The sequence below is a fragment of the Octodon degus genome, unplaced genomic scaffold (genome assembly GCF_000260255.1).
Source record: "Octodon degus isolate 3935 unplaced genomic scaffold, OctDeg1.0 scaffold00067, whole genome shotgun sequence".
In the NCBI taxonomy this organism is placed as follows: Eukaryota; Metazoa; Chordata; class Mammalia; order Rodentia; family Octodontidae; genus Octodon; species Octodon degus.
In genome coordinates this window covers 1,105,490-1,121,987 of record NW_004524643.1, presented here as the reverse complement: position 1 = coordinate 1,121,987, position 16,498 = coordinate 1,105,490, and the positions used below count along the sequence as shown (strand labels likewise).

General features: G+C 35.0%; 1 protein-coding gene across 2 annotated transcripts in view; it reads left to right on the top strand.

Annotated features, from left to right (window-relative positions):
- LOC101560485 (zinc finger protein 287) overlaps positions 1-16,498 on the top strand; it is a 210,923-nt gene that overhangs the window by 1,562 nt on the left and 192,863 nt on the right. The window contains exons 3-5 of one of the 2 annotated variants that reach the window (XM_023719338.1): positions 3,596-3,710; positions 4,926-5,018; positions 14,913-16,082. In XM_023719338.1, the coding sequence (XP_023575106.1) occupies positions 3,596-3,710; positions 4,926-5,018; positions 14,913-16,082 (1,378 nt within the window). Of the gene's footprint in view, positions 1-3,595; positions 3,711-4,925; positions 5,019-14,912; positions 16,168-16,498 lie in introns of both variants that reach the window. The other variant, XM_004634856.3, reaches the window with a different exon arrangement.

Here is a 16,498-nt window from a genome sequence, read left to right as displayed (position 1 = left end):
TCTCAGTGGCTGGTTCAGCTTGCATGGGGACACTCCACTCTATTTGATGTGATGTCTCTTTTTCCACAAGAGCCTATGTAGACAGCTGAATTCTAAGAGATTAATGGAATCAGTAGAAAATACTTTGTACTCATCTACAGTACCTCTAGTGCTTTTGTCTAGTACTTATTGCTGCTTTAAGGCAAGTAAGCAGCATTTCCCTTCTTTAGCTAAGTAGTAGTAATTAGTAATGCTAATATGTGTGCTTGGTAATATAGGAAAATATTTTTTAAATAATATGGTACATATCCTAAAATTTATGTTTCTGTAGGGGAAACAGTATGCATATGACTTTAAGGACTTAACACACTTTAGGGTTGGAGAGAGCTCAGCAGTCTTAAGTGCCAGCCTGGCAAGTGCAAGGTCCCAAGTTCGATCCCTGGTACCACATGCTGTGTCAGCCCCAACCCCAGACCTCGGATGTGGTAGCACATGCCTGTAATCCCAGCACTAATGGAGGCTGAGACAGGAGGATTGCTACAAGTCAGAACTCCTAGTGAGACCCTGTTTCCAAAAAAACTCACTTTTTTTTTTGCGCATTTTTATGTATTTATTTATTGGACACAGGGTCTTACTAAGCACCAGGCCCAGCAGGTCTTACTAAGCACTTGCCAGGCAGGCACTTAAACTGCTAATCTATCTCCCCAGCCCAAGAATGGACTCACGGATATAGAAAAAAAGTTTATAGGAGTGGGGACTTGAAAGTATGTTGCAGTGGAACTCTATTCAACAGGTTTTTTTGTTTGTTTGTTTTTAATTTTACGTATTTGGTATAGGGTCTCACCACACAGCTCAGATTCTTAGTGATCTTCCTGTTTTAGCTTCCCCTGAGCTGGGATTGCAGACTTGTGCCACCACGCCTGGTCTCAGTGGCCAGCTCGGCACACCCGGGACAGGGCTGGCACTGCATGTGGTTGGGGGGAGGTTGAACCCAAGTCCTTGTGCTTGCCAGGCAAGCGCTTAGACCATTTGGGGGCAACCTGAGATCAACCTATGGGGTTACAAGTTGAAGAGTTTGACCACAACTGGGCTTTTAGAAATTCAAGGCACATTGGGGGTGTGATTTTACAAGTACCATTAATTGTAACTTTTCTAAAATTCTTAGCACAAGTAGAATAATAGAGGTATTCTTTAGAGGGCTATGAATGAATACTTGATGGTTCTAGTTATCTTATCTTCATGTTTTTATCACTTTCCTGGGCAGAAAGATCCCACCAATTTAATGTGGGACCCTTGTTTGTCAGACTTGTGTACCCTAGCCATGACCATTGTATCCCCATCTTGGGGCCTATTTTGGTTGGTTGATTGGGTTTTTTTGTTGTTGCTTTTTTTATCTCAGGCTTTATCTTTTCCTTCACTGGATCATCGTGACTTCCTCTTGGGATCTGTCTTTTCCCTAACTGCCTGTTCTGCCTTCAAAGAAATGCTAGAAAAGAAAAGCCAATAGAGGCTTAAAATTTTAGAATTCATTCCTCTGAGTGGATGAATGCTGACATGCTCTGTCTATAACATTTTTATATTATTGTCCTTCCTCTGAAAGAATTTAAGTATGGCAAAGTTAATATTGTTGAATTTAGGTGGTGACTATGTGGGAAGTCATTGTGTTTGTTCTTTAATCTTTATATATGTGATACGAGGTAAGTCTATCAAACTATCAGTATGGATTGAATATTCTATGGGAATTTTTAAAAGCCTTTTTGCATTTCATTAGATTTTATTTGATGTTAGTATTGCAACTTTCTCATTAGTAATTGGACTATTTTTTTATATTTTACTAAATTTTTAAAAATACGGTTTTGATTCTTGCTGATTTGACAGGAAAAACAGCACAGAATATAAAGATAGTATTACTTTCCTTCCCAAATGTATTTCCTCATCTTTCCCAGCCTGTGGTAACAGGCTGATGAATGTTTTTCCATATTTGCATTGAGCTTGCATTACTGAATTCAGGCTTGTAACATATTTCCTGCCATGCTACCAACCTTGGAGAAGTACTTTGTTTGGGGTAGTCTATTCTCTTATGTCTTTTTAGAGAACCTTTTTTTAAGGAAACAATGCCTGTTCACATTTGACATGGTTGTTTCAAACTTTTCTTGCCATATGGTATGTATAGTTCTATAAATTCTTTATCTTTTTGTGCAGTGGCTTACCATTTTGGTATCATTGGTTCTTCTAATTGTTTGACAGTTAATTTCCACAGAATGTTGATTTTAGCTATTCTAAGATCAAGGTCATTTTTTCTCATAATACCATTTGTCAGCTTTCAGTGTCTATTTAGTGGTTTTACATTTTATTTTTTATTTTTAATTGATGATTCTTTATTTCTTAGATTTTAGATTATTTCCATTATATATCGAAGTTTGCTTTGAAAAATTATTAGGCATGAAAAATGTCACAAGTAGTAGTGATAGCTTTCATGCTGTTTATCCAAGTTCTCCAAAAGTTAACATTGTACTTTATTATTTTCTAAAATTAAGACATTCATATTGGTATAAAAATATAATCCCAGCTATTTTCAAAAATTTTTCTCCTTTGTTTTTGTTAAACTTTATTTGTATGTTTTGCTATTTACACAGTTTTTTAGTATAATGAAAGTGTTTAAACCTATGACCGTTCCTGTAAGTACAGTGTTAGTCATTTGGCATTGTGTTTCAGATTTTGTCTCATAATTATTTTTATACTGGATATAGTTTTTAAGTTATCTGTTCTATTTCTGTTTGAGAATTCATTGAAATTTACTTTGTTTTTACAAATGCTCCATGAATGTTTATATAGAAATTATTTTGTATCTAGTTACAACCTTTGGTATATATTTGTTCTCGCAACCTTGGAATTTTATACCCATTCTCTATGGATTTATTTAAAGGGACAAGTTCAATACTAATATGTTTCTACACATATTTTTTATATTTTTGATCTTATAGGTGATATGTCAGATTTTGAGTTATAATGGTCTTAGAAATTATAATCTTGGTGTTTTGCCCATAAATGTTTTTAATTAAATCTGTAACATTAAACAGTTTTTGGCAATCATTTTGCAGTTTAGTACATTTTGCCTTGAATTCTGTGTTGACTGGATTTGGTACTCACTTTTTTTTTTATTCAGTGACTTCCATTTGCAAGTTCTTTATTGCAGTTCATCTTCTGAAAGGTATATTGATTCTTCAGGTTTTTAATGGGACCCACAGGGGAATTGTGTAGATATGCCTGTATTTTTATTTCCTTTTATCTGTATTTTATTTTGTCAAATTATACTGTTGACTCATTAGTTTATATTTTAATACTTTATTCCCCAGAAAAATTGTCATCTTTCAGGGAAACCACTATAGACTGACTTTTCACTTAATTCTCGTATCGAGTCTGACACAGTATGCCTGGCTTACAACTAATACTTAGTGACTTTACATAGGATAATCAGAATTTGAGCACCATTAGAATACTTAGCACTTCCCTTATGAAGTGTATCTCAGGTCTTTGCTCCAATGCAAGTCAAAACAGTGAATAAGAGAGAGCCTATCAAATGAAACATAGTGAACAAAGATATGTTTTGTCTTAGGAAACAATGACATTCAAGGATGTGGCCATGGACTTTACACCAGAGGAGTGGGGGAAGCTGGATCCTGTGCAAAGGGATGTGATGCTGGAGAACTATAGGAACCTAGTCTCTCTTTGTAAGAATATATGATTGCAACTGTGAAATATAATTACTCCATTGAAAATGAAGTAGCTTAACAATTCTTCAGTTTTACATTCAGAGGTCATAAATTATTAATTCATTTGCATCTAAAGAAAAATCTATTTCTTGTTTGGTGTTAGGGTTGAACCTGCAACCTTGCATATACTAAGCATAAACTACTGCTGAACTCCATTTCTTGCTGAGGAAAATCTGGGTGTGTTCTAGGTTCTTGATGAAATGTTTGTGGTTGCTGTGTAATAAGACTCAGTGACAACCTGATTCATACCAGTTTAAGAAGAAAAAAGTCTCCACTGAGGGAATCAAATATATTATCAGGTCCTTAATTAAATTAATTTTAATTAGTTGATTTGGCTTGCATGAGCTTTATTCTTCTCTCTCTTCTCTTCCCTTTCCTTCTTTTTTCTTTTGAGGCAAGGTCTAGCTAAGTTGCTGAAGCTAGCATGATCTTATGATTTTCCTGCCTCAGACTCTTGATTAGTTGGGATGACAGGATAATGTATCATGCTTAGCTGAGCTTTATTCTTAGGATTGCCCTGTGTGGCAGAGATATCCACTGATAGTTACATTATTTATCCAGTTAGAAAGCTAAGCAACAAGAATGATTCATTTAGAAGTACTCATAGAGCCATAGACAAAGTGAGTATTGTCTGACCTGTTCTGGATCTTGTGTTCACCCCTGTGTGTGTATAGACGTATGTATGTGTATATTTGTAGAGGGATAGAAGGGACTATTTTAGCCTCTCCCAAATCTCATGTGATAAATCTCTTAACATTATTTCTAGTACCTGAAAAAGAATAAAGAGAAACCTTTAGAAGACAGAAACTATAGTTACCATAGTGACTATCTTGTGGTCCAGCTGAGGGCCAATTTTTTTTCCATCTTTCATATGGTTAGGACTAAGATGTGAAGTCATTCAAAAATTTCTACACATATTAAGGAAATTAAGAGGTATTTTCTGTTTGACAGACAAAAACATTTGTCTTTACAAACACAGTTTAACTGTTTATCAGGCTTAGATCCTGCTGCATATATATAAAGATCCATTCCCTCCCACCCATGCCAGATCTTCCTGTAATACCTTGTCTGTAGGTGCAGAGGGTGGGATTATACTCATTGTAGATCTTTGTGACCATTATAATAGCTAAGTTCCATTTCTTTTGTTTTCTTTCTTTACTTTTTTCCAAAAAGGGCTTCCAGTTTCCAAACCTGAGAACTACAATTTGGACAATGGAAAGGAACCATTGAAGTGTGAGAGAAAAGCCCCTAAACTCAGGTACTCAGGTGAGTCAGGTAGATGACAATCTTTAGAAATGTCCAGCAAGACAGTTAATGAGTGTTATTTTTCAGTCCTAATAAAGAATTTTAAACGTGCCAGCCCTGTCCCCAGGGCATACTCAGACTGAGATTGAGACTGGATATGGTGACACATGCCTATAATCCCAGCACTTGGAAGGCTGAAAACCGGAGAAGCACTATGACTCAGATCTATGTAGTGAGACCCTGGAGACTCTGTACTAAATACATTTACAAAAAAGAATTTTAGAAGTGCCTATTGCCTTTGTTTTAAAAATATTTTAAATTCTAAAATATTTTAATACATAAATCCAGAAATCGCATGTATCCATTACCAAGATTAAATACTAGCTATTATTTTATTTTGTGTCTTTTCTTTTTTTTTCCTCATTTTGCAATATAAAATACATAAAAGCATCATAACTGTAGTATTCTGTGAATTTTCACAAATGAAAACACACTCATGTAACTTGTGCCCAGATCAAGAAAACAACTTTGCCAACACCTCTCTAAGTAGGCTCATATCCAGACTCTGTCACGTTCCTCCTCCAAAGGATAACCTTATCCTGCTTGTAACAACATAGTTTAACTTTGGACTGTTCTTAAATGATACTGTATATATTCTTGTGTCTAGCTTCCTTCACTGAACATTTAACTGTAAGATATATACATGATATAGTATGACATATTGTAGTTCATTCTCGTTGTTTAGTCTGCTTACATTAGTGTTGTAGTTTATCTTTTTTTTTTGGCAGCTGGCCCAGCCTGCCCTGGGGGTAGGGCTGGCATGATATGTGGCGTCAGGGATCAAGCCGCAGTTCCTGCGCTTTGCCTAAGCAGGCACTTTAGACCACTGAGCTATTTTGCTGGCCCCTAGTTTATCTGTTTTCCTGAAAATAAGCATATGTATAGTTTCCAGCTTTTGTTTATGTGAATAATGCTGCTCTGTATATTCTTTCACTCGTCTTTTCATGAACACATATATGAATTTCTGTTGGATATATACATGCAGGTACAGTTGTTGCGCCATAGGTTAGGTGCATATTTATTTTTGGTAGAAATTGCCAAAGAGGTTCTCAAGGTTATCATACCACTTATATTACTGCTAGCAGAGGATGTGAATTCTAGATGTTCACGAGCTTGTCAATGCTTAATATTACCTAACTGCATTGTAGCCATTCTTAAGGATTTTTTTTTTTACTTCTTATAAAAGAAAAAATATTAGAGATTTAAAGTCTTTTCATTGTAAGTGCTATATCTCAAAAATGGTGTGAATCATTGCATGTGTATATGTATGTATACATACACATATGTACATAGAACAATATGTATATTGTATAGATGTGTACATAAATATATGTATATATGTTTTATTATCAAGTTTTTTAAATCTGATTTTTAAAACAACATTAGAGCCAGCCAGATATCTCAGCAGACTAAAGCTCCTGCTTAGGCAGAGTGCAGCGGCCAGGGTTCAATCCCCAATATGCCATGCAACAGTTGAGACTGAACTTGGTGGTGGGCGCCCGTAATCCCAGTGCTTAGGAGGCTGAAAACAGGAGAATCACTACAAGTCTGATCTATGTAGGGAGACCCTATAGACCCTGTAGACCTTGTACTAAAATACATAGAAAACCCAAAAACTTAACATTGTGTTTTATGTCTATAATAATATATAATGACATGTTTATTTTAGCTATTGTAGAATAGGTGCATTGTGAGTAAAATTAACCTTTCTTTGCTAGTAGTACTAGAGTAGCAGTGATCATCTCGGCATTGACTAATGTTCATGTTGAGAACTGGGGTTAATTAAGGTGGATAACCTGAGGAATAACTCATTCTTAAAGTACTGCATATTAGTTTTACTAAGAATTATCAAAGTCCTGCCATCTATCCTAGTTTATACTTGATGTTTTCAGATTTGTTAATTTTGTTAATCTGGTAAATACAAAATGTTTCACACTTTAAATTTTCATTTATCTGAAGGGTACATATGGGTGAGTTCAAGCATTTTGTGTTGGTTCATATTTTTCTCATTGTGAATTATCTATTGATGCTCTGGCCAAATTTAAAAATTGGTCTGAGTTTTACCTCATATTACACAGATATTTGTTATGTAAGTCATATATTCAAAGCTTTTTAGGTTAATGCCCTTTAGGGTCAAGCACTCTTTTGGTTGAACTGTCGAACAGTGAGGCATGGCCTTTTTGACGCTTGAACATGTGAATTTTTTGGCACTGAAGCACATGTGGATACTGCCACTATACACCATGGTATGTCATTTTGTGTTACTTTGAGGATAAAAGCCAATAAACCACTTCAATAGCTGTCCCTCTCAGATGAACAAAGTTATAGATCAGTGATAGCAAACCTTTTAGAGCTTTCAGTAACTGCCAGTCAGCTGTGGCACACATGCCATAGGCTCACCATGACTGATGTACTGTCAGACCACTACTGAGGCAAATTATTTCCAATTACAGCCCAAGATCATTTGTTGTGTCAGTAGATGGTGGGTAAAAAAATTAAATTAAATTAAATTAAAAAATATTTGTTAGTGTAGGATTCCCCTTGAGATCCAGCTTTTAGTTCCGTGGAAAATGATTGCTCTATGGACTACAGAAGCAGCACTGGACCTTGGAGGCCCTAATAGCTGAACAATACTTGTTCACACAGCCCTAGAGCAGTGATGTAGAACCTATTTCCTATGTGTCCCAGCTAGCTATCCGTTGAAAGCTCTAGAAGGCTTGCTGATGCTGCTGTAGTTTGCTTTGTGTCCCAAAACTTGGACCCTAATGTAGAGCCAGGTCCTGAACTTAGTGACTGGATTTATCATGTGCTGCTCTTTTGAGGTTTCCTTTGTTCAGTTAAATTTCCCTCTGAGTTTTCATAGGTTCTTTTGGTTCCGAAAACTGTGTGACTTAAGTTCTTTCCTTAGAGCAGAGTTGTCACCATGGCCATTCTGGGGTGGGACAGAAAGGAAAGGTAATAGGGATGGAAATCTATTGAATTTAGGTGTTTTTTTCTTTTTCTTTTTTCTTCTTCTTTTTTTTTTTTGTACTGGGGATTGAACTCAGGACCCTGTACTTGCCTGGCAGGCACTTATTCTACTGAGCTATCTCCCCAGCCCCCTTCTTTTTATTTCATTGGAGGCTTCTGTTAGACAAGGGTAATCCTTTATGGCATGCTTTTACTGATGTACTGGTTTTACTCTCTAGCTAGTCGGTTTTGATAACTTGCTATCCAGTGGGACCAGTCTTCCCAAGACTTGAGGTGGTGGTCTGTAGGGGAATTAGACCATTTTACCTATAAGCTGGACTTAAGGGCGCTTTTCCATCATTTAACTTATTATCATAGTTGCACCTCTTGTGGATTTTAGGACTCAGAAGTAATAAGGTTTGGTGAGATTAGTGGTAAATGAGGCTAAAGTTTTTCCCATGATTAAATGTAAAAAGTTTGTCAAATTTTGAGCTTGGATTTCTTAAACAATAAGGATGAGCCCTGGTTTGGTTTTGTTTTTAAGTAGACTTCTCAGGTGAGAAGAATGCTTTTTTAAAAAAGAGGCTCACAGATCTGTTTGATTCCTCAGCTAAGGACTTGTGCATCAAAGGAGAAAACTTTCCTAAAACTGCTTTACGACTTACATGTTATACTCTAGCTGTGTTCAATTCAGTGGGTCTATGTAGATAGCAAGGCTGCAGCTAAAGCTAAACATTGCATTCTGTGTTCTGGCTCTTACCTCCTGGAGTTGACACTTTACAGTGGAGTCTTTGTTAGTTTGGACTTTGTAGAAACCGTATTTTACCCCTTTCAGATACTTCAAGTTTCTGACTACATTATATGTCAGTATTGTAACGGATAATGTTTTGCAGGGTTTATAGTTCATAAAGAATCAGAGTTGTGGAGAAGAGAAAGAATAACAGTATCTCAATGAGTTTTTTAATACAAGCTTATGTTTTATCCCTGGTTAATCTGGAATAGATTATTAGACATTTATAGAAAAAGTAAAGCACCATGTTGGAAAACTACATAATATACAGGTTGCTCCTTCTGATAGTTTTCCTTTGGGAAGCAAGACATTTCAATAATAATCATGGTTTTCCTTTTTGCCTTTGGGTATTTCTCTATGCAAATAATTCTGCTGATCAGCGTTATGAACCTTTCATAGTTTGCAAAACCAGTAACAAGATGCTCCTTTATGGTCAAGTAATTACACACAGTACTCATGATTTTTTAATAGGCACACAATCTGTCATGGCAGTTTCTGAGATTAAGCCTTCTTGGTCCTACCCTTTTAACCATTTACTCCAATTATGTAGTTTTTTGGTGGTGATTTTTTTTTCCTCCGTTTTTCTTTTTTGGTACCAAGAATTAAACTCAGGACCTTGTACTTGCCAAGAGGCAGGCATTGTCCTGCTGAGCTACATCCCTGGCCCTCAGTCCAATTATTTAAATATAAAATGACCAAAGATTGTGTATTTTTATTTTGTTAATTTTTATAACAGGAAATATAAAAATGACAATTTTATCAGATTTATTCAATAAAAGAATTGACTTATTGACATGCTTCGTACTGCCCAGGCAGTACTTGGTAACAAGTTTTTGTTTGTTTGTTTTTGCGGTACTGGGGATTGAACTCAGGGCCTTGTGCTTGCCAGGCAAGCGCTTTTTCTACTGAGCGATCTCTCTGGCCCAGTACTTGGGATAGTACCTAAACATGCTGCACAGGCAACACTTGGGGCAAACTGCTAAGTGGTTCCAGTTGTGTGACCACTGTTGTGAGGAAGTAGTGTAACTTCCTCGGTCATTTCAAGCTCTAACCAACACATTTAAATTCTGTAGAAAATAATGTAAGTAGCATAGTACTACATATTCAGAGAAAGTGTGCAGAGTTGTTATTTCAAAGGAATTCTTATGTTTGATCTAAGAGTGACTGGCATGCCGTGTTTCCATAGCTTAGCAGATAGAATTAATCATGGGAAGATTCACTAAGATAAACCAAGGGGGCTACTTCAGGCCAAAGAAGTGTGAATGTGTCTGTTTCATTAGTTCACTGACTTGTTGAGGATTAATTGTTGTCTTATAATGTTACTAAATAAACTTAACATCCTAGTTGGTATCAGCTAAACAGAAAAACATCTTTAACTGCTTATGCTTTTATGTTTTAAGTCTACATAGTGCTTTTAATTGCTGTTAAAGGATATATATATATATATCTCATATGGGTATAATTGCTACTTTAATAAGTGATATGAACGAAGAACTCAACATGGAAATCTTTGTGTCCATCAGCTGGAATTTTTTTTGACCATTTGAATGAAAATGGTGCATCTCAGTTTCATAGCAATTAAAACAACTTACTTGGTTAATGGTGAACTTCATCGTATAAATCATCTCCCTTGGGGGATGATATCGCAAGTAGGTTAATTAAGAACAATGCTCCTTCTTTAGGGGGAAGACAGGGAATAAATTACCTTTCAGCCAGAGGGGCCCTTCTAATTTCTACCCGAAGGAAGAGTGGAAACAAAAGCATGGACCTTGGGTCTGAAGGTCTCTTAAGTTTTCTGAGTAAATTCCCTTAGAACAGTTCAGTACAAAGTGAAAGAGATAAAAAATGTGTATTCTTAATATACCTCTACTACTTTCAGGTCTGATACAGTTATGCCTTGTTATAGCTGTATTTACTTACTTGGAGAAGTACAAAACTTTGGGGCATGGTGTTTCAAAAATATATTGATTTATTAAAAGCTAAAAAAAAAATTGGTCTGTTCACATTTTTGTCTTGATTTTTCTGAAGGTATTTGTATATTTTAAATTCTATTACATGACAGGCAGCATTGCAAATCATTGAGAGAAAAGTTTCATCTGATCTTGTCATAATTTTTACTTTATGACATCTTTTATGATGTCTTGAATTTTTAAAATTTTGATATCAGATTCTTTGAATTTTCTAATATTTCATTTCTGTTAATTATTTTAACCCATTATCGGAAACATAACCTGTATTTTATTTACAAACGTTCAACTTTTGTGTTACATGTATTTTTGTATATGGTGTGAAATTTCTTTTTCCATCTTTACAGTGTATAATCAAGTATTATTTATTGCACAGTCTTTTGTCATGTATTTGTAATGCTACGTTTGTAGTACATCGAATTCCCTTATATACTTAGATTAGTGTCTAGTCATTTTGGTTTACTTGTTTATCTGTACTCCAATACCATACTGTTTTAATTACTATACTTAATACAGTGTGTGTGTGTGTGTGTGTGTGTGTGTGTGTGTGTGTGTGTGTAAAGCCTTTCTGAACATTCTTTTTAAAATTCTTTCCCATTTGGAATACTAACATCTTTAAAATCTTTCCCTGTGATTAAGGGTACATCTGTTTCTCCTTATGGACCTATCAGTTTTTATAACTTGCTTACTCAACAATTTTCTTTCTTGGGGTATTGGGGATGTATTGGTTTGCTTTGTTATGGATATTGCTATTTTCTTAGTGAATTCTAAGAGCTCATGAGATATTTACCCTTTATTAAAAGGGGTAATCGTTTTAGAAATTTTTACCTTTCAGTTTTCCTGTGCTTTTTGGTGTACAAAATGAACGTGGCCATCTTCTATTTTCTGCCTTTTGAGTACAATTTAAGGGCTTTCCTCATCCCAAATTTATATAAATATTCCTGCTTTCAAATATATTTGTCCTGTAGTTTTTCCTTTAAGTCATTAATCCATTTTGAATTGCCTCTGCTTTAGGGTGTATCTTCTTAGCTTTCTTTTATGAGCAATTACATTTTTACTTGATCAAGATTTGATTTTAAATTGGAAGTGATGGTGCATGGCTATAATCCCAATAGTCTTGAAAGACTAATGCAAGAGAATCAAAAGTGCATTCCCAGCCTGGCAAACTTAGTGCTACACTGTCTCAAAATAAAAACATTTAAAGAAAGCTGGGATGATGTTCAGGGTAAATACCTTGGTTCATTCCCTACTACAATGTAAAATCTGAAACTATAGCCATAAATTTTTCATACTCTACTACATTAAAATCTTATCAATCACTTGGAAAATACTAATTCACTAAGTTAAACAGCTATTTCTAAAGCTGATACTTTACATTGTGTAATTTTTTTTTTTCCCCCCAGAACCAGGGATAGAACTCAGGCCCCTGCACTTGCCAGGCAAGCGCTTATTCTACTGAGCTATCTCCCCAGCCCCTGTGTAATATTTTTTAAATTACAACTTTTTTCTTAAGATCAGTATGAAATACTGACTATGAAATGTCTTTACATTTTAAGAACCTGTCAAGCTTTCTCTGGTAGTTTTTCCATAACTCATAATTTCTGTGTGAAAGCTCAAATGTTATCAAATACTGTAATTTGTTTTCCTTGAAGTAATAGGTTCACTTTATTCATTTTGGGCCAGATACTCAAGTTGGATAACATGGTTTGTCAGTTTTTTCAACTAAAAATCATGATCCTTAAGAAAAGCAGTTTAGTTCACAATTCAATCACACAAATGTTTTTTCCTCACAACAGTTATTATAGTTTGGTAAAAACTCTTGCTTTTTGAAAATTTCTTATTTTACCAACCCAGAGTTTTAAAAAGGCATGTACTCAGGGAATGAAACTCAGTGAACTAATGTTTATTGCTTCCTTTACATTTTAAAAGGAAACTGGCTCTGTATGTCTGTATACATATCTATATCTATGTGGTAGAAAAGAGTATGTTTGATGTCATTGTTTTTCATTCCTGTTAAATTGTAAGCAATGTACCATCACTGCTTTTGCAACATCAGTGTAAATATGAAGACAGTATAAAAGACAAATAATATCTAAGTATTGTTTTGAAAGCAGTGTTACAGCCTTTATTGGGTCCACAGACTATACTTTAAGATCTCTGTTTCTACTTCCCAATATTGGTTTATATTTTACTTAACAAATGCTTACATAGCACTTATGCTGTGTCAGTGTTTAGTGGCATAATAAATACTCCAATACTCATTAAAATAAGTTTTGTTATCATTCCTTACAAGGTAAATACTGTTATTGCCCCATCGTATGAATGAGGAAACTGAATAAAGATACTAAATTACTTGCCTAAGATCATACAGCTACTGAGTGGCAGAGGAGATATTCAAATTCATGTGTTTTAATTCCAGAGTCCATATTCTTATTCACCAAGCTTCTTTTGAATGTCCTCCTTACTCTGGGCTTTGTATACATATCATCCCGTCTATTTGGAATGTTCATGTCAGTGCTTTTGTGCACTAGAATACTAAACTCACCTCAACCCCAACTCAGCTTTCATTCAACTAAGTGACTTTTTCAGGGAAAACTCTTCCTTTTATTACCCTCTTTTATGGTTTTTCTTTTTTTTTTTTTTTTTTTTTTTGTAATTTAGTAGGGTCTATAGGGCCTTACTATGTAGACTGGACTCATAGTGATGCTCCTGTTTTCAGAACCGGGAATTGAACTCAGGGCCTTGCACTTGCCAGGCAAGTGCTTATTCTACTGAGCTATCTCCCCAGCCCCTCCTTTGTCTTTTATTTCTCAATACTTTCAGTAAATCCAATTTGATACTTACTTATCAGTGTTAAAACTCTCTGTGAATGTTAAACACTCTCTCTCTCTCTCTCTCTTTCTCTCTCTCTCTCCTCCCCCCTCCCTCCCTCCCTCTCTCTGTATAGAGGAATTTTTTTGTTTTACCCAAGAAACTAGCATTAAAGCCTAATACATATTATAGGTATTTGCTGAATAAAAGAGAGAGGTATGTCAATGCAGAAATAATTGAACAAAATTTATTTGTGTTTAAGGAATGAAAGATCTAACTTAATTTTCTTATAAATGTTTAGTTTCAGGGCAGCATTTTGTTGGAAACACATCTTTTGTTCAGTGACTGAAGTGTGGTCTTCCTATTCTTATGTGTACTATAAGAATATAGTTTAATTCTGAATTTCCTCTTCTGTTTCAGTGATGTATTTATTCTCTTGAACCACAGTTTAAATTATTTCATCTATATAAAATAGTATTGTATTGGATACAAAATTCCTGTGTTTATATTAGACATAAAGAGGCTTAGCTCCTATTTCTGACCTTATCTCTGTTCTGACATTTCTGTAAAATGATCCTTCTTACTAGTTTTTCATTATACCTTACATTTTAGAAAAATACTTAATATATCCTAGAGATCATAGCAATATAAGGAGATAGTTAAAGTTATGTACAGCTCAATTTGTTGTATTCATTATAGTTTACTCAGTCTTTTCTCTATATTACATATTTGAAACATTGTCAGGTCATTGGTTGTCTTAATTGATAGTGCAGTGAATTTATCTCTCTCTCTCTCATTTATCATTTCATATATTTATCATTTTATATATTTGTTGTGTCTTGGGTAAATCATAGGAGATTTTTAATAGAAACATTATAAAAACATTGTTAGGAAATTATACTGGCAGTGGAATTATGTCTAATGTCTAATTATGTCTAATACAATTAAAAGACTATAAACTTAGAAATCATAACTGTTATAAAGATGCTAACTTCCTTAATATTTACTATAGTAGGTATTCCATAAAAAGTTTTTTCTTGTTATGATACAGTATATTCATTGTCTTATTAATTGATACATTGTTTAATTAACATTCCTCTTTCTCCTACATTCCTTTGTCTTTTTCCTCTTCGGACACGCCTGCATAAGCTGTACTCATTTTCTCTGCATACATGATTTGTTTTCTCCATTTCCTTCTTTTGGAAATAATGTAATAAGAATCAGACCCATTTATTCTTTGAGAATATGCTTTTCACCTTCATTAACTCTTATCTGTTGCAGAACCTTTTTGTTGAGCGTAGATGAATAAAGGTAATTTATATTTCCAATGTTTTTCAGACATAGAGATTATACCGGAGCACAAAGATTCAACTTCAGTGCACGATTTTTCCAAAGATGAATCATGTCAGGATGTCATAATGGAAAGGCTAACAAGAAATAGAATGTATGACTCCACCTTAGAAAAAACTCTTGACCGTGAAAATTGGTTAGACAGCCATCAAGTAACTCAGGAGAGACCCTTGAGAGAAGTGTTCACCCACATGAACTCACTTGCTGAGGCAAGAAATCATGAGCATGATACATATTGGAAAAACTTCAGTCAAAAGTCTGTCCTTATCACTCAAGACAGAGTTCCCAGAGGATCCTATGCATTTCATACACTGGGTAAAAGACTGAAGCAAAGGTCAAGCTTAATGAAAAAGCAGAGAACCTATAAAGAGAAAAAACCTCATAAATGTAATGATTGTGGTGAACTCTTCACTTACCATTCAGTGCTTATTCGACACCAGAGAGTCCATACTGGAGAGAAACCCTATACCTGCAATGAATGTGGAAAATGTTTTAGCCACAGAGCTAATTTAACTAAACACCAGAGAACTCATAATAGAGTTCTATTTGAGTGTAGTGAATGCAAGAAAACCTTTACAGAAAGCTCATCCCTTGCAGTACATCAGAGAATTCACATTGGAGAAAGACCTTATGAATGCAGTGAATGTGGGAAAGGTTTTAATCGAAGTACACATCTTGTGCAGCATCAGTTGATTCATACTGGAGTAAAGCCTTATGAGTGTAATGAATGTGATAAAGCTTTCATTCATTCATCAGCACTTATTAAACATCAAAGAACTCATACTGGAGAGAAACCTTATAAATGTCTAGAATGTGGGAAAGCTTTTAGTCATTGTTCATCCCTTACTAAGCATCAGAGAGTTCATACTGGAGAAAAGCCATATGAGTGTAGTGAGTGTGGGAAAACTTTTAGTCAGAGCACACACCTTGTTCAGCATCAGAGAATTCATACTGGTGAAAAGCCCTATGAGTGCAGTGAATGTGGGAAAACTTTTAGCCGGAGTTCAAATTTTGCTAAACATCAAAGAATTCATATTGGAAAGAAACCATACAAATGCAATGAATGTGAAAAAGCCTTCATTCATTCATCAGCTCTTATTCAGCACCAGAGAACTCATACTGGAGAGAAACCTTTTAGATGTAATGATTGTGGGAAAAGTTTTAAATGCAGTTCATCCCTCATCAGACATCAAAAAATTCACACTGAAGAGCAGCCCTGAAAAGTTACTGAGTGTGAAGAGATGTAAGTTGGCTTTAATCACTGTTAAATACCTGAGTCTTTAAGTAAAAAACCTGTAATGTGCATCTAATTTTACTTAACCTAGCTTGTAATTTTGTCTTAGGTAAGATGTATTTTATGTCTGTTTATTGGATAATTATAAAAAAATCTAGCTACAAATCTTAAAATGCTAATTCTCAACCTACCAAATGCCCACTTAAGGGAATTCAGGAAGTCCCAGGGAAAGATACAGACATTGTAAAGTCCAATTTCATCAGCTCCCCCTTCACTTATTTGTACGAGAGTCCCATTTTAGCTTTTCTTTTGGAAGGAAATGATGCTGTAGGTTTGCGTG